Source organism: Lithobates pipiens, unplaced genomic scaffold (genome assembly GCF_037356315.1).
Source record: "Lithobates pipiens isolate NorthernLeopardFrog02 unplaced genomic scaffold, aLitPip1_a1.2 Scaffold_1, whole genome shotgun sequence".
Classification (NCBI taxonomy): domain Eukaryota; kingdom Metazoa; phylum Chordata; class Amphibia; order Anura; family Ranidae; genus Lithobates; species Lithobates pipiens.
In genome coordinates, this window is record NW_027507685.1 from 189,115,039 (window position 1) to 189,138,128 (window position 23,090).

At 44.3% G+C, this 23,090-nt stretch overlaps 1 protein-coding gene across 2 annotated transcripts in view; it reads right to left on the reverse strand.

Annotated features, from left to right (window-relative positions):
- AKNA (AT-hook transcription factor) overlaps positions 1-23,090 on the reverse strand; it is a 104,943-nt gene that overhangs the window by 53,098 nt on the left and 28,755 nt on the right. For both annotated transcript variants that reach the window (XM_077479039.1, XM_077479040.1), the window contains exons 5-11: positions 19,639-19,795; positions 18,308-18,444; positions 12,867-12,926; positions 12,652-12,773; positions 9,150-9,330; positions 3,821-3,960; positions 1,486-1,944 (exon numbers count right to left, since the gene is read on the reverse strand). In XM_077479039.1, coding sequence (XP_077335165.1) covers positions 1,486-1,944; positions 3,821-3,960; positions 9,150-9,330; positions 12,652-12,773; positions 12,867-12,926; positions 18,308-18,444; positions 19,639-19,795 — 1,256 coding nt within the window. The remainder of the gene's footprint in view (positions 1-1,485; positions 1,945-3,820; positions 3,961-9,149; positions 9,331-12,651; positions 12,774-12,866; positions 12,927-18,307; positions 18,445-19,638; positions 19,796-23,090) is intronic.

The following is a 23,090-nucleotide window of genomic DNA, read 5'->3' on the forward strand; positions in this document are numbered from 1 at the left end:
AATTTAGTGACAACTTTGTGTAAAAAATAAATAAATAAATAAATAAGTAAATAAATAAATAAAAATGGGCATTTTCCTTAAACTTGTGGCAAAATATAAAATATTCTATGGACTCTACATGCCTCTCAGCAAATAGCTTGGGGTGTCTACTTTCCAAAAAGGGGTCATTTGGGGGGGGGGGGGGTTTTGAACTGTCCTGGCATTTTATGCCCAACATGAATATGTTGAAACAACCTGGATAAAAATATACCATTAGTTTGTGCCGCGTTTTTGCTGATTTGTGCAGCAAAAATTAGCGGTTGTGCGGGTTCGGTTTCTGAAATATTAAACATTAAATTCAATGCAAGCCCCGCCCACTTTGCATCCCATGTTGCTGAATTTTAAAAACAAATGCGCCATTCATTTGTGCCACAAAAATAAACGTTTGTGCCGCTTTGGTTGCAGAGATATTGTGCGTTATAGTTGCTGAAACCCCGCCCACTTTGCACCCCATATTACTGAATTTTAAAAACAAACGTGCCATTCGTTTGTGCCGCGTTTGTGCTGGTTTGTGCCGCAAAAAATAAACGTTTGTGCCGCTTTGGTTGTGAAGATATTGTGCATTATAGTCGCTGCAACCCCACCCACTTTGCACCCCAGGTTGCTGAATTTTAAAAACAAATGTTTACCAGGCATTTCTTGTGAAAGTCATGTTATCTCAATTATCCCATTGCATGCTAACATTTTATTAGTTGTTCCCATCTAACTGTGAAGAAATAGTTATAAAATCACTTGTTTTTACTTAATATCACACCTTTTTATGTCTTCTAAAACCTAAGAAAAACTAAGGGGAAAATGCTACAGCTGATATCACAGGGTGTTCAGAAGCTAATCTAGAGTGGTAAAGGTACGGGTTGTGGCAGTACATTGGGAAAGGGGGGGGGGGGTTGTGTTAGGATTTTAAAGTGGAAAAACCAGCAGAGTTTTGGGAGTAGACAATAAATTATCAAAACCGTGAGAACTACTTTTTGGTATATTAATGCCGTGTACACACGGCCGGAGTTTGACAACAAAGGTCCGACAGAGCGAATCCGTCTGACAATTCAATCGTGTGTGGGTTTCATCGGACCTTTGCTGTTGAAAAACCAGACTTTAGATTTAGAATGTTTCAAATTTTTCTGATGGACTTGAGTCCGGTCGAAAAATCAGTTAGTCTGTATGCTAGTCCAATGGACGAAAACCGACACTAGGGCAGCTATTGGCTACTGGCTATGAACTTCCTTATTCTAGTCCGGTCGTACGTCATCACGGTCGGATCTGTCAGACTTTGGTGTGATTGTGTGTGGCCAAGTCCATTCGTTCGGAAAGTCAGTCGAAAGTCCGGCGGGAAGACTGCCGGACCTAATCTGCCAGAAAGTCCAGTCGTGTGTACAGGGCATTACACTTAAACCTTATATATGTACACAATGCAGGTAAAACAGACAGACAGACAGACAGAAATAGTACCTTCTGGATGATGTTTCCTCATCTGGAACAATGCCATGTCTGCTAGACACAGAAGATGCTCTCCGTTGCTCTGTGGGAGATGGTGTAATGGATACATTGGTGCCACTAGCTGGACTATTGACATGCCTATCATCTATGAAACTTCCAGCCAGTGGAAAGCTCTGAGGAGTAATGGACCTTGAATGACGCTGCTGGCGGCTTCTTGGAGATTGGCGCTTTGCCTTCGTTTGTGAGTTGACAGCCTGTGAATGGTCAAGATGACTCTGATTACTAACAGGAGTCATCAGCCCTGATGGTCTTCTAGCTTGTACATGATCCTGTGATTTGGAGGCTTGAAACTCCTGCTGTCCTGGATTGCTATCTTGGAGATCATGTGGTTTACCAGTTTGCGGAAGTTGCTGAGGCCATTCGTCCTGCTCCAGTCCCAGAGCATCTGGAAGGGACTTAAAACTGCTATATCTATAGGATTAAAAGCACAAGTTAAATATACAGGTATTAACAATTTGGGAAAGTACTTGTATCTGCAGCAAAAGTGAAGTCCTAATGGCTAATAACGATATTATTTTATAGGAAGACGTATAAAAAAAAGAAATGTCGCCAACATTCCGGTGCTAACATTGTGAACTTTATCTAGTGCAAAGTCTCACACGTCATACGTAGCTAATATTTTAGAGCCACACAGGGCCCTCCCTTAAGCCCATATAGTGATGATCAGATGGTTTGTAAAATGTACATCTATCTCATAATTCACCTACTTTATGTAAGGCTCAGATGTACAGAGTTATCAGTTGGTTTTCCCTATGCTATTTGGTGCTGCTTCTGAATTGGTTAGAGAGGACTATCCCCTTGTATGCAAGACATAGAGGGAATGAGTGTAGGTGGGGGGCAGCGTAATGCGGCAGCAATAATTCACACAGCAAGAGAAAACCTATACTGAAGTAAGGCAGTGACAGTTCACAATAACCCAGAGGAACGCCTGCCCAAACGGGTACAGTACACTCACGATTTCCAACAGTGTGAAGATGACCGGTATCAGCCAGGTTGACAGCATCTGTTAAGAAAGCGGCATGCGACCTGGCCGTCTTGTTCCCAAGCAGGAAAAGGTCCAATAAAGTAACATCCTCACAATTTACCTCCTCGTCAGGAACCTTTCCCTACTGCTAGTACTGTCTCCAACAGGTGGGGTACCTTTCCTTACACTACCGACTCGCAAAAAGTGCACCAACCCTGAGAGCTAGGGCCTTAAATAGGCTCTGCCTGACTCAAGATGGCTACCAGATTCCCATGGGGCAGCATTTAATTGGGTGCTTCCCCAGTGACCCAGGAAACCATAGAGGAAATGTGTTCCTCTTAACCTATCCAACTGTGGCACCGCTGTGAGGGAGCGCCACCTGCAGTGGAGAAAGTACACTGCAATTGCCTACATGTGTCCTTTCTTCAGCTACACCAAGCATAGATGTGTTAAATGGCATTTGTGGGTGGCATGGTATCTGCCCATCCCCACACAAGATCAATTACAAAGGTGGCCTGGTGTTTCCATGGACAGCCTGCAACTTTCTAGCAAAGTATATTGCCAGAGAGCCTGGCTTGCTGGTTGACACACATGGGTTCCTTTTTTTATCATCAGCACTTTACACCCTTCACCCTATATCGTTCTTAACACCCCCACTTCATATGCAGCTTAAAGCGGAATTTCAGACATTTGTCTTTATTAAAAGTCAGCAGCTACAAAATGTGTAGCTGCTGACTTTTAATCAACAGCCACTCACGTGTCCCACGATCCAGTGGTGCACTCACCTCAGCCGTTTTCACCCGATATTCTCCCTCACCGGCAACTTCATTATGGGCACCCGGCTGTGACAGCTTGTGGCTTTACAGCCAGGTGCCCACTGCACATGCGCTGCACTCTCTGTGACTGGTCCCGAAGTCCTCTGGGACCTGTCATGTCCCAGAAGACTTTGGGAAGGAGAACTGCTTAACCCTTTAAAGTCCACACCCTTCAATGAGTTGGCGTGACTCAAAATGTGCGCTACCAAACGGTGGAGCAGAATGTTAAAGGGTTAAGGAGACCAGAACGGAAGTAGGAGCAGGTACCTGTTAAATCAGGTATCTGCCCCCCCCCCCCCCCACCCCCCCCCACCCCACAAAAGCTTTGTTTCACAAACAGGAGCCTGGGGGGAAGCCTTAAAATGGAACTTCCCCTTTTGGGTGGAGCTCCGCTTTAACAGAATCTTTAGCCCAAGCCTGATGGCTACCCCACTATGATGCAATATAGCTCCATCACATTAACCTGCCAGAATGTTGAAAAGACGAGGTGGACGCAGTGCACACTTACGTGGATAGCAAGGTGCCATAATCCCTTTCCAGCTGCATGTGTTTAAAACGGACCGGTTGAGGTAAACATTCTTCTGGATCCTCTTTATATGATGTATCCATAGCATTACCAGAAGGTCCAGGAGGCCCTGGAGATGTGACCTAGAAACAGAGACACGAGGATAAGAAGATAGAACATACTATATTAAAATGATATGGCTGCAAAGAAATGCAGGTGAATTATATGAAGAATAAAACTGGGCAAACATGTAAAATCTAAAATTAAATGAAAAGGCAATGCCAAATTACTAGATGTTTTCTTTTAAGTGCCCCTTAATGGATTCCCCTCTTATGTGCCCCTCAGTGGATTCCCCTCCTATAGAGTTTTAATAAGTGCACATACTCTTCAATTTGCAAACAACACTTAAAGCGGAATTCCACCCAAAAGTGGAACTTCCGCTTGTTCGTCTCCACCCCCCCCCCCCATGGTGCCACGCTTGGCACCTTTCACTGTTTTTGACAGGTCCCCTTCCCCTGCAGTGCCGTTTGGCAGAAGTTCGGCTTCCCTCCTCTTTCCTCTGCCGCTGGGCCAATTGGAAAGTGCAGCGTGCTCCGCACATGCGCAGTAGGGAACCGTAGTAGGAATTCCCTTACCGACCACAGCGACGGTTGCACCCGACAGTCGATCTGAAGACTGGCTTTGGTGGCGACATCATGGGCTCCCTGGACAGGTAAGCGTCCTAATATTTTTTTTCTAGGTGTGGCGTACCTCTGCTTTTTAAAGTGTTCACCTTTTCAGAAACCATGAAAAGGTGAGGACCACATGCCCGGACCACACGGTCCCTGCTATATTTACCTCTGTGGGAGGGATCAGAGCAATTCTGACTGGTCAAAGCAGTCCCGTGCCCAGCGCTGACCAATCAGAACTGCTCTGATCCCTCCCAGAGACCCTACAGAGAAAAGGGGAAGAAGGGGCATTTCAAATCACCAAACTGCTGAACCGGCTGTGTGTGCACTGACAACTAATCACCCACCGTGTTAAGTACAGAGGGCACAGGGGGAGGGGTGTTGGTTTACATTTTTTCTGAATAGTGAACTAATGCCCTGTACACACTATAAAAATATCGGGTGAACATTTTCGCCTGAGGAACAGTTGATTCTCTGATAGTGTGTACACAACTTTCGACAGCCGTTTCCGACCTTCCGAATGAAAATTCCCAAAGGGACAAATTCCAAAATTTTAGTTTTTAATTTAATTTTCGAGAATTATCAGATACAAAAGACTGTGCATGATCAGAAACAATAAATAACAAAAAAAAAGCTTTTGTCGTATGAGAATTTTCTTACATTATTTCTATTCTCGGTTTCCGACTAGATGTGAAACATCGTGAAAAACCGGCAGATCGCTTGCTCACTTTTCTCATAGTGTATGGGGCTTAACCCATTACTAATGAGATCTCAGATTTTTTACATCAATACTACTACATGACTAGGGTTGAGCGAACCCGAACTGTAAAGTTCGGGTTCGTACTGAACTTTTGGCTTTTTGAGTCCCGAACCCAAACAATTGACTGTATGTTCGGGTTCGGGTCCGGTGTTCGGCAATGCAATGGCGCATTTTAAAAAGCCCTGCAGCAGCCAATCAACATTCGTTTAACTGGTGTGCCCTTAGAAGACATCACAGCCATGCCGATTAATGGCATGGCTGTGATTGGCCAGTGCAGCATGTGACCCAGCCTCTATTTAAGCTAGAGGCACACAGCACAGCACGTCACTCTGCTTTAAACAGTGTAGGGAAAGGTTCCTGGCTGCTGCTGTTAGGGAGAGAATTACATGATAGGAGTCCTGATTCTGAAATCTATTCTAATTAGTCAGCGATTTTACACTACACTGAGAGTAAAGATAGACAGTGTAGGGCAAGGTTCCTGTTGCTGCTTTGAAGGAGAGAGAATTATCTAGGAGTCCAGATTCAGAAATCTATTCTAATAACTCAGAGATCTACACAGATTTACCTGGTTGGGTTGCAGTGCACAGTCCTTTTACACTGCCATGAGCCCAGTACCAGAGAATATATAACTTTTATCTGCAAGCTCAGTGCACCAGCACTGCATAATGTTACTGTGAGATACACCCTGTACATACTCTGGGTGTATTCTGCTCTTCCAAAAACACCCATTTAGGGCAAAAAAAAATATTTTGCAGTGTTTTCTGCATATATGGAGGTATGCGTTACACAATTTATATATTTTTCTTCTATTGTGCTATTCAAAAAAAAAATTTAGGGCAAAAACGTTTTTTTGGAATAGCATTTTTGCCATTTCTGTAGCTCTAAGATACATACTCTGGGTGTATTCTGCTATTGCAAAAACACCCATTTAGTGCAAAAAAAACCAACAACTTTGCAGTGTTTTCTGCATATGTGGAGGTGTGTGTTACACAATTTATATATTTTTCTTCTATTGTGCTATTCAAAAGAAAAAAATTTAGGGCAAAAACATTTTTTTTGAATAGCATTTTCGCCATTTCTGTAGCTCAGAGATACACCGTTTACTTACTCTGGGTGTATTCTGCTATTGCAAAAACACCCATTTTGGGCAAGATCCTAAATTTGGAAAACACAGCAAGGGACAGAGCACACCAAAGCCAGGTCCAAGGAGTTCCCTAGCGTGGCAGTTCTTCAGACAATGTGCTGATGACAAGACATGAGTGGTTTTCACGCTGTGCAATCAGAGCCTGAAGCAAGGCATAAACATTCTCAACCTGAGCACAACCTGCATGACCAGGCATCTAAGTGCAAAGCACAAACAGCAGTAGAGTAGACGCCTCAAAAACCAAGAAAGGTCTCTGGCTCCTCCTGCTTCCTCTTCTGCTGCAGTCTCGGCCTCTTCATCCACCTCTGTAGTGACAGTGGCACCTGCCAACCCACAAACAGAGGATCTGCCAGCAACACTACCACCTGGGTCACCAACCATCTCCACAATCTCCCATGGAAGCATTCAGCTCTCTATCTCCCAAACACTGGAGCGTAAGAGGAAGTACCCCCCTAGCCGCCCACGATCCCTGGCCCTGAATGCCAGCATTTCAAAATTCCTCGCCTTTGAAATGCTGTCATTCCGTCTGATGGAGACGCAGAGTTTCAAAAGCCTGATGGCATTGGCTGTCCCACAGTACATCGTGCCCAGCCGTCACTACTTTTCCAGGCGAGCCATCCCTTCCCTGCACAACCAAGTGGGGGACAAAATCAGGTGTGCACTGCGCAACGCCATCTGTGGCAAGGTACACCTAACTACGGATGCGTGGACCAGTAATCAGGGGCAGGGACGTTATATTTCCCTAACAGCACACTGGGTAAATGCAGTGGCGGCTGGGCCTGAGGCGGATAGCAGTTTGGCACATGTCCTTCCACCACCGAGGATTGCAGGGAGCTAAAGTTTGCCTCCTGTTGCTAACTCCTCCTACACGGCTTCCTCATCCTCTACCGCCTCCTCATCCAGTCAGCGTAACACCTTCACTACCAACTTCAGCACAGCCAGGGGTAAACGACAGCAGGCAGTTTTAAAACTTTCCTGTTTGGGGGAAAAACCCCACACCTCGCAGGAGTTGTGGAGGGACATGGAACAACAGACCCGGTGAGTGGTTGGTGGCAGTGAGCCTCAAGCCCTGCCTGGTGGTGTGCGTTAATGGGCAAAATCTCATAGCATCTCTGGGTCTATCCGGTTTGACGCACATCCCTTGCCTGGCGCATGTGCTGAACTTGGTGTTCCAGAGGTTCCTTAAAAATTAACTTCGGCCTTCCTCCTCAACGCCTCATATGTGATGTGCCCACAAGGTGTAACTTTACCTTGCACATGTTGGCCAGACTGTGTGAGCAGCAGCAGGCGATAGTGGAGTTTCAGCTGCAGCATGCACGCGTGAGTCGCTCTGCGGAACAGCACCACTTCACCACCAATAACTGGGTCTCCATGCGAGACCTGTGTGATTTGTTGCGCTGTTTCGAGTACTCCACCAACACGGCCAGTGCCGATGACGCCGTTCTCAGCGTTACTATTCCAGTGCTATGCCTCCTTGAAAAAACACTTTGGGCAATGACGGAAGAGGATGTGGCACAGGAAGAGGTGGAGGAGGAAGAGGGATCATTTCCAAGGCTTTCAGGGCAGTCATTCACAAGTGGCTATGAGGGTGGGTTCCTGCACCAACAAACGCCAGGTACACAATTGTCCGGCAGCAAGGGCACAGTTCTGGAGGATGACGGGTGGATGAGGAGGAGGAGATGGAGGAGGAGGAACCATGTTCACAGTAGGATGGCACCCAGACCAGCTCATGGCCATCACTAGAGCGTTGCTGGGGGGATATAGAGGGCACAGACGATACACCTCCCCCAGAGGACAGCTTTTCGTTGCCTCTGGGCAGCCTGGCACACATGAGCGATTACATTCTGCAGTGTCTCCGCAACGACCGCCGAGTTGCCCACATTCTAACTGGTGCTGATTACTGGGTGGCCACCCTGCTGGATCCCCGTTACAAGGACAATGTACCATCCTTAATTCCCTCACTGGAGCTTGATCGTAAGATGTGCGAGTACAAGCTTGCGCTGGTAGACGCGCTGCTGGTGGCATTCCCACCTGACAGTGGGGGGTACGGTGGAAGCTCAAGGCGAAGGCCGAGGGAGGAAGAGGTCGCCAACGCAACCGGGGCACCGCCAGCACCTCAGAAGGCAGGGTTAGCATGGCCGAAATGTGGAAAAGCTTTGTCAGCACGCCACAAGAACCAGCACCACCAGCTGAGATGGAACATCTTAGCAGGAGGCAGCATTTCACCAACATGGTGGAGCAGTATGTGTGCACACGCTTACACGTACTGAATGACAGGTCTGCCCCCTTCAACTTCTGGGTCTCCAAATTGGGCACATGGCCTGAGCTTGCCCTTTACGCCTTGGAGGTGCTGGCCTGCCCTGCAGCCAGTGTATTATCTGAATGTGTATTTAGCACGGCAGGGGGTGTTATCACAGACAAGCGCAGCCGCCTGTCCAGAGCCAATGTGGACAAGCTCACGTTCATTAAAATGAACCAGGCATGGATCCCACAGGACTTGTCCGTACCATGTGCAGAATAGACATGTATACCGGTGTTCTGACAAAAACTGTCTGGCCACCGGATAGTGTCCGGCCCGAGGACAAGGAGATCCCGAATATCTCGGAAGAGTGAGTGCAGGTTCAAGCCCCACCATCCAAGTGGACATACGGTACATCCCTGGGGGGGGGGGGGGGGGGGGCGGGTTTAGAAAACAAAGAGAATACAGTTGCTAGGGGCAACAAACAGTACTTTTCATTCATAAGGCCATGTGTTACTGACCTGTGGGTACGGGGTCTGAGTTGTTGGAATGGGCACCACTGCTGATGGTAATGGGGCATTATCTAAATGGTGAGTAGTATGTCTGAGATCTGTGCTGGGATTGGATAAGGTGGAATGGTCTACTCTTTCTTGTAGTTCATCCAGTTGGACTCCCAGTTGGAATATGGCTTCTGCAAGCTCTCTGTGAAGAAGAGATGAAACATATCAATATATATATAAGTGTAGAGCCAAATGATATATTACGATATATTAAAGTATAATATCCTGCCAACATCCCAAATTAGTAGATTCGTTTTTTTTTGTATTTCTTTGTCATTTTACTTTTGCATGTTATTTTCTAGAACTTATACACCTTATTCTTACCCTGAAGAAGGAAAAATATCTTCCGAAACATGTTCTGCTTAAGGATTACACCCAAACTGACCAAGTTATTTGATTGCTGGCAGTTTTCTGGCATTCCTTTTGATCAGCTGGGTATATTCAATACTGTATGGAATTATGTTCTATTCATTTGTCATTCTTACCTTGTGTAGAATCATTGAACCAGTGGGCAGTGGCGGCTGGTGCTCAAAATGTTTTGGTGGGGGGGTGCAAACAAACTAAAAAATACTGAAACCCCCCCCCCCCCATCAATTGCAGCCACTTGCGCCCAGTAAATGCAGCCACTTGTGCCAATCTTGTGCCCACTGACCCTCCCCCCCACTTGCGGCTCTGGCAGCACCCCCAACCCCCCATGCGGCTTTGGCAGAACCTCAACCCCCCCTGTGGCTTTGGCAGCACCCCCCAACCCCCCCGATGCAGCTTTGGCAGCACCCCCACCCGTGCGGCTCTGGCAGAAGCGCCAAGCAACCCCCCCTTTGCGCGGCTCTTGCGGAACCGCCAAGCACCCACACCCCCCGCACGCGCGCGGCTCTTGCAGAACCGCCAAGCACCCACACCCCCCGCACGCGCGCGGCTCTTGCAGAACCGCCAAGCACCCCCCCGCACGCGCACGGCTCTTGCGGAACCGCCAAGAACCCACCCCCCCGCGCGGCTCTTGCGGAACCGCCAAGCACCCACCCCACCCCCCTGCGCACGGCTCTTGCGGAACCGCCAAGCACCCCCCCTGCGCGGCTCTTGCGGAATCACCAAGCACCCACCCCCCCGGGCACGGCTCTGAAAGAACCGCCTAGCACCCATCCACCCACCCCCCCGCGGCTCTGGCAGAAACCGCCAAGCACCCTAACCCCACCTCCCGCGCGCGGCTCTGGCAGAATCGCCACCCACCCCCCCTCCGCGGGACTTACCACAGCACTGCAGCAGCTTCTCTACAATGCAGCAGAGAGCTGGCAACCCCCGCTCCAGCTTGTCTCCTCCGCTCCTCTTCCTAAGCGCCAGGCATCCAATAGGGTGGCCTGGCGCTTTGGCCAATCAGGAAACAGGTCTGACGCCCTGCGTCCTGATTGGCGGGATAGGAAGGTTAGTGCGAAAATAGTGAAAATGTATTCGCCATCGTCACACAATTGGTTGGGATCAGGGCACACTCTCTGCGCCCTGTGCCCACCCTATTTTGAAGCCTATTAGAGCCCCTGGCTCTAATCAGATGCTTCAAAAATGACCACCCCCTCCCGGGCCACCACTGCGGTGGGTCTTTTTATGACCTTTTGTAATAAAGATTGGCATTTGCCTTTTTATATGTTTATGTATTTGTAATTCTACCTCAAATGTTCAGTGGGGAGGCCTCTTTCTTGTTTCATATCAATACATATAACAGGGTCTTTGTGAGTAGGTGCATAGCCGCCCAATGGCTTTTAAAGTGTCGGGTCCTCCAACCTCCCCGGTCTGCAATTCCCAGACTCTCCCATTCTTACTGAGAGCCCCTGACCACAATAGACGGTCTCAGGATGGCAAGCAGGAGATTAACCACTTAAGGACCGAGCCTCTTTTTTTAGATGTGTTGTTTACAAGTTGAAAACAGTTTTTTTGCTAGAAAATTACTTAGAACCCCCAAACATTATATATTATTTTTTCTAACACCCTAGAGAATAAAATGGCGATCGTTGCATTACATTCTGTTACACCATATTTGTGTAGCGGTCTTACAAGCGCACTTTTTTGGGAAATAATACACTTTTTTTAAATTAAAAAATAAGACAGCAGTATTGCTAGCTGCAAGCCCAATTTTTTTCATATTGTGAAAGATAATGTTGCGCAGAGTAAATTGATACCCAACATGACACGCTTCAAAATTGCGCCCGCTCATGGAATAGTGACAGACTTTTAACCTTAAAAATATCCATGGCGACGTTTAAAAAATTCTACAGGTTGCATGTTTTGAGTTACAGAGGAGCTCTCGCCCTACAATGTCATGGAGACGGGTGGGGCCACCTTCCCCTCAATCGTCTCCATGCATATCCACGAAGAGGACCGGATTGCCGCCGCCGCTGCCGACGGCTCCGGTAAGCGGCGGAGGGCACCGGACCGCCGCCGCCCATAAAAGTGATCTCGCTGTGAATCCGAAACAGAGACCACTTATCGGGGGGCCTAAAACGAGGATACCGGGGTTATGGCAGCTAGCTGCTGCGATACCAACGATATCCGTCCTCAAAGTAAAAACATTTGGTATTTATATTGCATTTGTTTCACTAAAAAAAAAAAAAATTCATGAAAATAAACAGCTGCGCAAATATTGTGCAACATAAATTGCAACAACCATCTTTTTATTCTACAAGGTTTTAAGTAAATTCATAGCCAAAAATGCAGATGTGAAAACAATGAAAAAAAAAATAGCTCGAGGGGAAGTGGTTAAGGACGCCTTCCTGAAATGTCCCCACCTAAACACATCTTCAACTTTTTGTGAACTCTGCCTATGCTGTACTGTTATCAGGTACATTGTTCCCAACTATCTCTGTGTACTGCAAAACCCATTCAGCCAACACATCTAAAGGACTGGTAACCTGAGATATATTACATTTTTGTTCTTAAAGCAGATCTTCAGTCATTTTTTTCAACTTTCCATCAATTAAATCTTCTGCCCTTGTTGTTTTAACTTTGGATAGTAAAACATATTTTTTTTCTGCCAGTAAATACCTTTATACAGCCCACTTCCCGTGGCTTATGACATCATGCACAGCTCTCAATCTCCCTCTTGTGAGAGTTTGCCAGGAAGGGAGGGGGGGGGTGAGTCATAAGAGGGCCAATGAGAGATGCAGGGCTGCAGAGCTAGAGGCGTGCCTCTGTGTAAATCCAGGAAGTGAACAGACAGCAGCTTCAACTGCCCACAGTTAAAATGGCTGCAGTCAGACTTGGTGGAGAGAGATTTCTGCAGCATATTTGGAAAGTACAGAATTACAGTATATAGAAAATAATATGCAAAGTGATTGGAGGGAAGCTTCAGAATGGCAAAGATGTTTTTATTACAAATGATGTGAGCAGACTGCAATCCCTCTTTAAATTAATAAAAAGGACTGAAAAGCATTGAACACTCTCCTCTCTATATACAATGTCCATTTGCTGTACTTACCTCTGTGGATCCAATTCCTGAAATGGACGCCCAGTGCGTCGCTGTTCTTGGCGATACTGCTCCTGGGCCTGTAAGTACCTGCGTTCCAGTACGTCTAGAGAGCCACGGAGCTCTCGCACAGCCTGGATGGAAAACGTACAAGATGCAGGGTCACACACACGGGAAATTAATTCAGTTTAGAGAGATCCCAGACCCCTTTATTCATTGGCCTTTACCTGTTGTTGTTCTTCAGGAGTCAGGTTTCCCCCTTGCAACAGCCCCTCAAAGAGGTCAACCTGCAAAGGATGGAGATTTTTAATTGGTGCACATTTAAAGTTTATTTGGATTCAGGGCTCTGGGGATGCTGAAGCTCTTGTGTAAAGGAATGTGCATGTACTGCATGGTAAACTATATGAACCCTGGCTTGCCAGCAAAAAAGTGTGTGTATATATATATATATATATAAAAAAAAAAAAAAAGAAAAAAAAAAATTATATATATATATATATATATATATATATATATATATATATATATATATATATTAATAGAGAGAGAGAGATATTTACATGTCTTTGGTATTAAAAAATAAATCGCAGATGTATATTAACCACTTCCCTATTGTTGCTGGGGGTATTTTCTTGTGGGGGGATCTATTGTTGCTGGGGGGATCGTCTGTCGTTGCTGGGGGGGGGGTCTTTTGTTGCTGGGGGGGGATCTTTTGATAATGGGAGGGATGTTCTGTTAATGGGAGGGATCTATTGTTAATGGGAGGGATCTTTTGTTAATGGGATGGGCCTATTGTTAATGGGAGGGGCCTATTGTTAATGGGAGGGATCTATTGTTGCTGAGGGAATATATTGTTGTTGGGGGATCTAACAAATTTATTTAAAGCAGTAGATACAATTCAGGATATTAAAACATGACACTTATTTGAAAAAAACCCTAGTTACCATGCAGTTTTTAAAATGTCTTATTTGATTTAGAGATTTTTTTTAAAAGCTTTGTTTATGTTAAAAGATTATTTAATAAGTTAAAAAAATTATGTTTGTTTACACTGATAAATGCTTTTTTTATATATATTACACACATTACACACACATAAACATAGGCGCATGTGTGTTTGAGGTAGTAGGTAGTAGTAATGGCCGTGCACGCCTATGTTTATACTGCTGCCTAGAGGAGAATCAGATCTAGTACAGTGGTTCTCAACCTCGGTCCTCAATTGCCCCCAACGGGCCATGTTTTGGGTACTTCTCTTAGATAAATTGGCTCTTATCAATACTATGTCATTGTTATTGATTTAAAGCAGCTGTGTAAAGTAAAAAAAAACATGCTAAAAACAGCGCCTAAAAAGCTCACGAAAACATATTTCCATTAAAATCAATGAACGCTTTCACACTGGGGCAGTGCGCTGGCAGGGCTGTGAAAAACTCCCCTCTCCATTGAAATGAATGGAAAGCTCTTCAAAAGCGTCTGAAAAGCTCTTCAAAAGCGCTCAGTGTTTTTACTGGTAGTTTAGAAGCACCTCAATGTGAAAGTGGCCTTACTCAATATTCTAGAATTCCAACATCCTTCAATGGAATCCAATAAAGCATTTTACGGTAGTACAAAAATCTGATTTTCTTTGATTATCGAGGGATGTAGGAATTATTTGATTACCTGGTTTTCCTGTAGGTGACATTAAACCCCATGTCTTAAAATTCTAAGATCTCCTGTATCCCTTAATGGACGACAAGAATGGAATTTTACAGTGTGTTTTTTTTCATTATCAATTGAGCAACACAAATTTTGACCACCAGATTGTCCTCTAGGCAGCAGTATAATCCAGTAGTCTGAAGATCTAAGAATTTCCTCAGTGGCGTCCAAAAAGGGAATTTTACGATGAGTACAATATTTTGTAGAGAGAGGTCAAAATCCCCTTCCATTTATTTTTTGCTTCAAATCAACAACCTACAGTATCTCACAAAAGTGAGTACACCCCTCACAATTTTGTAAATATTTAATTATATCTTTTCATGTGACAACACTGAAGAAATTACACTTTGCTACAATGTAAAGTAGTGAGTGTACAGCTTGTTGTCGCCTCAAAATAACTCAACACACAGCCATTTATGTCTAAGCCGCTGGCAACAAAAGCAAGTACACCACTAAGTGAAAATGTCCAAATTGGGCCCAAATAGCTATTTTCACTCCCCAGTGTCATGTGACTTGTTAGTGTTACAAGGTCTCAGGTGTGAAAGGAGAGCAGGTGTGTTAAATTTGGTGTTATCGCTCTCACTCTCTCCTACTGGTCACTGGAAGTTCAACATGGCACCTCATGGCAAAGAACTCTCTGAGGATCTGAAAAAAAGAATTGTTGCTCTATATAAAGATGGCTTAATCTATAAGAGGATTGCCAAGACCATGAAACTGAGCTGCAACATGGTGGCCAAGACTATACAGCGGTTTAACAGGACAGGTTCCACTCAGAACAGGCCTCGCCATGGTTGACCAAAGAAGTTGAGTGCACATGCTCAGCGTCACATCCTGAGGTCATCGTTGGAAAATAGACGTATGAGTGCTGCCAGCATTGCTGCAGAGGTTGAAGGGGTGGGGGGATTAGCATATCAGTGCTCAGACCATATGCAGCACACTGCATCAAATTGGTCTGCATGGCTGTCGTCCCAGAAGGAAGCCTCTTCTAAAGATAATGCACAACAATGCCTGCAAACAGTTTTCTGAAGACATACAGAATAAGGACATGGATTACTAGAACCATGTCATGTGGTCTGATGAGACCAAGATAAGCTTTTTTTGGTTCAGATGGTGTCAAGTGTGTGGTGGCAACCAGGTGAGGAGTACAAAGACAAATGTGTCTTATGCCGTGTACACACGACCAGACTTTCCGGCAGAAAAGGTCAGACGGAATCATTTAATTGTATATTCTGATCGTATGTGGGCTTCAGCTGGCTTTTTATTCTCAAAAAGTCTGATGGACCTAGAAATAGAACATGTTTTAAATCTTTCCGACGGAAATAATTCCTATCGGGAAAACTGTTTGTCTGTATGCTAGTCCGATGGACCAAAGGGCAGCTATTGGCTACTGGCTATTGAACTTCCTTTTCTAGTCCCGTCGTACGTCATCGCGTTAGAAACAAACTGACTTTGGTGTGATCGTGTGTAGGCAAGTCTGTTTGGTCAGAACTCCGTTGGAAACTCAGTCGGAAAGACCGTCAGAGTTTATTCTGATGGAAGTCTGGTCGTGTGTACGTGGCATTACCTACATTCAAACATGGTGGTGTGTCATATTCTGGTGCTGCATGAGTGCTGCCAGCACTGGGGAGCTACAGTTCATTGAGGAAACCATGAATGCCAACATGTACTGTGACATACTGAAGCAGAGCATGATCCCCTCCCTTCGGAGACTGGGCCGCAGGGCTGTATTCCAACAGAATGACCCCAAACGCCCGTCTAAGATGACCACTGTCTTGCTAAAGAAGCTGAGGGTAAGGGTGATGGACTGGCCAAGCACGTCTCCAGACCTAAACCTTATTGAGCATCTGTGGGGCATCCTCAAATGGAAGGCGGAGGAGCGCAAGGCCTCTAACATCCACCAGCTCTGTGATGCCGGCATGGAGGAGTGGAAGAGGACTTCAGTGGCAACCTGTGAAGCTCTGGTGAACTCCATGCCCAAGAGGGTTAAGGCAGTGGTGGAAAATAATGGTGACCACACAAAATATTGACACTTTGGGTCCAATTTGGACATTTTCACTTAGGGGTTTAGTCACGTTTGTTGCCAGCGGTTTAGACATTATTGGCTGTGTGTTGAGTTATTTTGAGGGGACGGCAAATTTTACACTGTTCTACAAGCTGTAAGCTCACTACTTTACATTGTATCAAAGTGTAATTTCTTCAGTGTTGTCACATAAAAAGATAGAATAAAATATTTACAAAAATGTGACTCACTTTTGTGAGATACTGTATGCTGCACCATCTCTAACTGCCAAATCAATAGAAAAGGGGTGTTTGGCTTACAATTGCTCTGTTTTAAGATCCATAACCATAGAAAGGCCGCATTCCATAATGCAAAAGCGCCATGTTTACTGTAATTCAGAAAAACATAGGTTTCAGAGACACAGAGTTCTCCTTTTTATCTTTGTCAGGGGTCTCTAAACTGTAAAAAAAAAGGGAAAGTTCACTGTCCTTTAAACTTTAGGGGGGCCGGACTAGGGCCAGTGGGATTAGAAAATTTCCTGGCGTCCAGTGGGAGTAAACAATGCCCTATCTTTGGTTTCACTGGGAGAACGAGTGTCCCATCGTTGGTGTCAGTGGAAGGAATATTGCCCCATTGTTGGTGTCAGTGGAAGGAATAGTGCCCCATTGTTGGTGTCAGCTGGAGGAATTGTAGCCTCTTGTTGGTGTCAGTAAGAGGAATAGTGGCCCATTGTTGGTATCAATGGAAGGAATTGTGCCCCATTGTTGGTGTCAGTGGGGGGAAGGGCACCCTATTGTTGTCAACGAGAGGAATTAAGCGCCATTGTTGGTGTCAGTGGATGGAATCGTGTCCCAAGGGCAGAATGAAGGCAAGCAAGGGGCCGCAGTTTGGAGACCACTGATCTAGGTGATCAGACATGACAACAACGGATGCATGTGCATCACATATATATGTACATAGCCAGTAATGATAAACAGGGTCCATCTGGGAATATCCCACCTATCCATGTATACAATATGTTCTCTCCAGACAGCCATCTCGTAGCATTGTTTCTTGAATACCCTGGAATAAGCATATTGTATACCTGTATCCTGGAGAGGTTGAGAACTACAGACTTATATCCTTGATCAATAAAGACCTTAAATTGTTAACCAAAATCTTAGCAAACAGGCTATCTTCTTTTTGTCATTGTGTATGCTCATAAGGATCAGGTGGGGTTTATTCCTAGTAGGCAGTGTCCTGACCAAGTAAGGCGTGCAGGTAATAGCTCTTTTCTCCAGTCCTGTTGGGATGCTGGCTTGCCCCAAAGGGGGTTTATGCTCTGTATAGACCTTCAAAAGGCATCCAATTCTGTCTCTTGTCCTTATTTGATTGGGCTCCTGGATGCCTGGGAATTTAGACCCAATTTTCTTAACATATTCGGGATGTTATACTTTAGATCTGTAGCCAAAGTCAAGCTTCATGGATATCATTGTAAAGCAATATGAAGCTCCAGAGCCACTGAATGAGGATCACTGATTTATATCATTGTACTGGTCGTCCAAAAAGCCATGCAAACACACGTGGTTTTCTGGGGTGGAATAGATATATATAATATAATATATCTGTGCAGGGCATTCAACTGTTACTGGGTGTACCTTGGATAATCTGCACTAAAAATAGTGTGCATCAGTACTGGAAGTTTTCATTCTCCATAGAAACCTTCTATTCCTCCAGGGAATGGGTTGCACTCCTGAGAGCCCTGATGTAATCAATGCACTGGTTCTTTCAAAAAGCCATACACTAATGTTTTTGGAACAAACATTTGTACAAATAATCATACTAACATTCATACAAAGATTCTCAGTATTTTTGATGGGTTGACGAAATTAAACATTTCGGAACAAAAAAATTCTACCAGTGTATGGCCAGTTTTAGGAATGTGGATATCATGCAGGTCTTACAGGGGTCCAATGGAAAACATGAAGGATATACACTAACCTCTCTATGAACGGTTTCCAAGTGTGATTTTAGAATGGAAGCACTGTCTTCAGGTCCCTGGAGAAAGGAAGAACCTGAGGTACCTGGTAACGTGGCATCTGAGGGACTTGCTGACTGATTCAGTGGAGCAGAGGAGCCTAGGAGCAAGTGGAGAAATAGTTTTTCAGTATGTCCTGAACGTTTCAAAGTAGATATAATTATATATATTGTAGCTATGGGCAACCGCATGCGCTTGTTATGGTATTGGCCCGGGTGCAATCCATGAAAAAAAGTACATAGAATATGCCTGCCTTTAATTTCTATTTAAGTGATACCACAGTGAGGGCTACTTTACACTAAATGTTGCTCTGTAAACAGCAATTCAATGCTTTACTCCCCTTGAACTCCACATGCATGCATTTACAGGACACCTCCATTACAATGGGCCACGTTCAGTGGATGGCCCCCCTTTGTTGCCCAAGTGAGAAGAACCTCTTTATAGAGAGGGAAAACCACTCTTAGGGCTATTTTAAACTAGCCCTCTGAAAAGCAATCTGTGGCATGTGAATGGTTTGCAGCTGAGAGGGGGGGAGGGGGGCGCTATTGCCTGCAGAACATGACAAGTGGGATCATTTTTGATGGGTCTGTAAAGCAAAAACTTCACAGCTGTGGCATGTGTACACCCTCACCCGCTGCCTTTGGCTTAAGGAGGAGTGGTTGAAAGGCAGTAAAAACATGGTGGGTGCCCTAAAACCAACACACAATTGTCACTGGGACAGATGTCCCATGGGAAGGTTTCATCCCCAAGTTCTGGTGCAGATATTATCCCACTTTTAATCCAAGTGCCACCAGGACAAATAAAGTCACCCCCCCCCCCCCCCCAAACACAGACAGCATTAAAAATTCACTTCTAATCCTTCCATGCTTAATATCAAGCCCAATAAAAAAAAAGTTTTGTCTTTAGATACTCTAAAGAGTTCTAATTTCACCTCTCATTTTGAATAACATAGCTGAAACTCTATCAAATCTTTGAAATAATTTAGGAACCATACAAGAACAGACCTGTGAATTTTCTCATTAATCCAGATCATGGTATATCTAGTTGTAATTTGTCTCATTCAACTGGACTTGTTCAGTAATGTTACTAACGTTTCCTAGCTGATCCGAGGCACATCTGCCCTCATTAGAACAGAAGAAGCTGCAGGGATAAGCAGTGAAACATCTTCAACATTACAGAACAAGTCCAGTTGAATGTGACCAAACATTACCAGCCGTACAAAAACTCCTAGAAAATAGTGTATAGTTTCTATCCAGAGACCTTTATATAGTCCAAAAATACATTGTCAATGTACCTGTGTTATTTTTGGTTATGGCATTGTCCTCATGCACTGAGCTGAAGGTTGCTGCCTGTGCATGAGATATGGTGAACTCCATGACTTTTGACCCTTGCATGACTGTTCCCATTTGAACACTGTGGCTTGGTTGTGGGGGGTCAGAGTAAAGATGTACCTGGGGAAAAAAAAGAAGACTTTCTTATTAAAATAAAGCTTTTCAACCTTTGTTCTTTACACCAATACTGGTAGGACATTATGACAGATAATGCAAAAAAAATGTAGGATGAACCAATAATACCTACATCTATAAATCAAACAGAAAAAACTAAAATGGTTTTAATTAATAAACCCCATTCTTTCTTAAATAAGACCTAATTTACTATTTGCCACGTGGTATCATTCATCATACTTTTCTTATGCCAACATTTATCACCTGTTGTGTGGCATCATTTACCATACCTGTCTTGTTCCACCATTCATCATACCAGTTCTATGACCTCATTTTATAAAATTGTTCCGTATGACCTATTTTAATTGTTCTAGCCCAGCCTTCTTAACTAAGTTTCCTCCAGAGGTAGCAAGGGGTTTCTTGAGTAGGGAGCCACGACAAGATGATATTCTGCCTGCCAGTGTCAGTATAGGTCCAGCACCAATGTGTCTTGTCAAAATCTACAAGTTACTGATCTTGCTCATGTTCCTGGAGCTGTAAATATAATACGTTTACAGTCCCTTTCATATAGGACCTTAGAAAGGTATGGATGTCACATTTGTGCCAATCATACCCATCCCAATATTTCCTCTATGGAAAAAATGGATCGATATAATCTCTATGGTTGGGCAACTATAAACTGACTTGCGTCCGGTTATAACTACCTCCCCAGGTCCAGTCAGGAAAAGTGGACCCGATTCCGAACACAAGTTTTGCCATTCAGTCCGATGGACCTGAATGGATCCAAAGACATAGGTTTGCTTTCATACACCGTAGGGATATATTGCTGTCCATTTTGATCTAGGTCAAAAAATGGACAGACAGACCACCCAGACTGGGGCCTTAGCAGAGGTTTATTTTTGACTACCATATTCATTTAAGGGTTCCTCAGTTGTACAAATTTTTCAGAAAACCTGACCTAATTAATTGCTCCATTCTGTAAATGAGTTCTAAGTTATCATTCACTAAACCTTGTTGCTGTATGATGAATCATCATACAAGGCCTATGGCACCATAATATGCCTGCAGGGACTAGGATCTGAACCCACAACCTCTGCTGCATGTATCTGCTTGTACCTCGTTTCTCTTAAACCTTAAACTCCTTGCTCCTCCCATGAACTTGCTATTTAAGCCATGTCTCTGCACTTCCTGTTTGCCAGATTATTAGGCTCTCCCCAGCCAATATCCCGCTCTTGTCACTTCTTCCTTCCATCCATATCTTCACTGCTACTTATCATCAACCTGGGCCTGCTTGGCTCAATGTAAGTATCCATGGGGTCAATGCACTGAATAAAATAACAGCAATAAAATGCAGTAAAAGAACGTGTAAATCAGTTGTTCAATTCACTATGAATTTAGCGTTATATAACGAATATGGTATTTTTTTTCGATTGTTCGGTAAGTACCACATTTTCTCATGTGGTAATTTAACGCATGTGTCGGTGGTTAAGGGTTGTTTAAGGACATTTACAAGTTTAAATTTGTGGTAATGGTGTATATAACCAAAAGTATCGCAGTGGCCACTTCAAGAGGGCAAACAGAATATTGGCATGCATTAAAAAGGGTATCAACTCCGGAGATAAAGCGATAATTCTCCCGCTCTACAAGACTCTGGTCTGGCTGCACCTGGAGTATGCTGTCCAGTTCTGGGCACGAGTCCTCAGGAAGGATGTACTGGAAATGGAGCAAGTACAAAGAAGGGCAACAAAGCTAATAAAGGGTCTGGAGGATATTAGTGATGAGGAAAGGTTGCGAGCACTGAACGTATTATATTAAGAGACGCTTGAGAGGGGGTATGATTTCAATGTATAAATACCGTACTGGTGACCCCACAATAGGGATAAAACTTTTTAGTGGAAGGGAGATTAACAAGACACGTGGCCGCTCATTAAAATTAGAAGAAAAGAGGTTTAACCTCAAACTACGTAGAGGGTTCTTTACTGTAAGAGCGGCAAGGATGTGGAATTCCCTTCCACAGGCGGTGGTCTCAGCGGGGAGCATTGATCATTTCAAAAAACTATTAGGTAAGCACCTGAACGACCACAACATACAGGGATATACAATGTAATACTGACATATAATCACACATGGATTGGGCTTGATGAACTTGTGTCTTTTTTTCAACCTCACCTACTATGTAACTAGGTAACCTCTAGCTGAAGTAATTGTCATGGTTGACTTTTGTAAACAACGTTTAATATTTTTACATTTTTTTATGTTCTTGATGTTAAAGTTAAGCAGATGTTTCCATTTAATTTGCACTGCCCGTCATGCCTTTTTGATTTAATAAAAAAATAAATAAATACTTTAGTACTTGGGATGAATATTGCCACATTTTTGTGTGTCCACTGGTGGTGGATTAGTGTCAACTTTCTGTGGGTGGAATTAGACCCTTCTCTGAGGGTAGTATTGCACCCCTTTCTGTGGTTCTTCTGTGGGTGGAATTAGACCCTTCTCTGAGGGTAGTATTGCACCCCTTTCTGTGGTTCTTCTGTGGGTTGAATTAGACCCTTCTCTGAGGGTAGTATTGCACCCCTTTCTGTGGTTCTTCTGTGGGTTGAATTAGACCCTTCTCTGAGGGTAGTATTGCACCCCTTTCTGTGGTTCTTCTGTGGGTGGAATTAGACCCTTCTCTGAGGGTAGTATTGCACCCCTTTCTGTGGGTTGAACTAGGCTCTCGGTGGGTGGAATGGCACTTTCTGAGAGTTTGAATAGGCCCGTCCTTCTGGTACCGCACTGGTTACTGCCACCAAAAGGGTGGTGTTAAATATCGCAACTTTTTTTAGTTCCTATTTCGTTTGTGAATTGGACTTAAGATTACAGTGCAATTTTTTTACAATCTTTACCAACAAATATATTTTTTATTGTTTACCGCAAAATCTTTTTTTTTTTTAATGAATTGGACTTTATTTACTTTATAATTTATGCAAATTACTAACATGATACCCTTACAGCATGCACTAAAGATTTGTGGATTGACCCCCCATATCTGATATCTGGAGGGCGGCTGGGGATACTGTAAATTACTGTAGTACATAAAGTAAGAGCTGTGATCTTCTGGGTTCTGTGCAAGTGTCTTCCCCTCTGCACACTGAAGAAAGGGTCTCGCTCGCCACCACCGCCAATCATAGATCATTGCCTTGTATTTTTTTTTTTTCAATGAATGCAAGCAATGCTGTGATTGGATGAGGTGGGGATCATGAGGTCACCTCCTTGCTTGTCCATCTTGTCTAATCAGTGAATGCCTTGAATTCACTGAAAA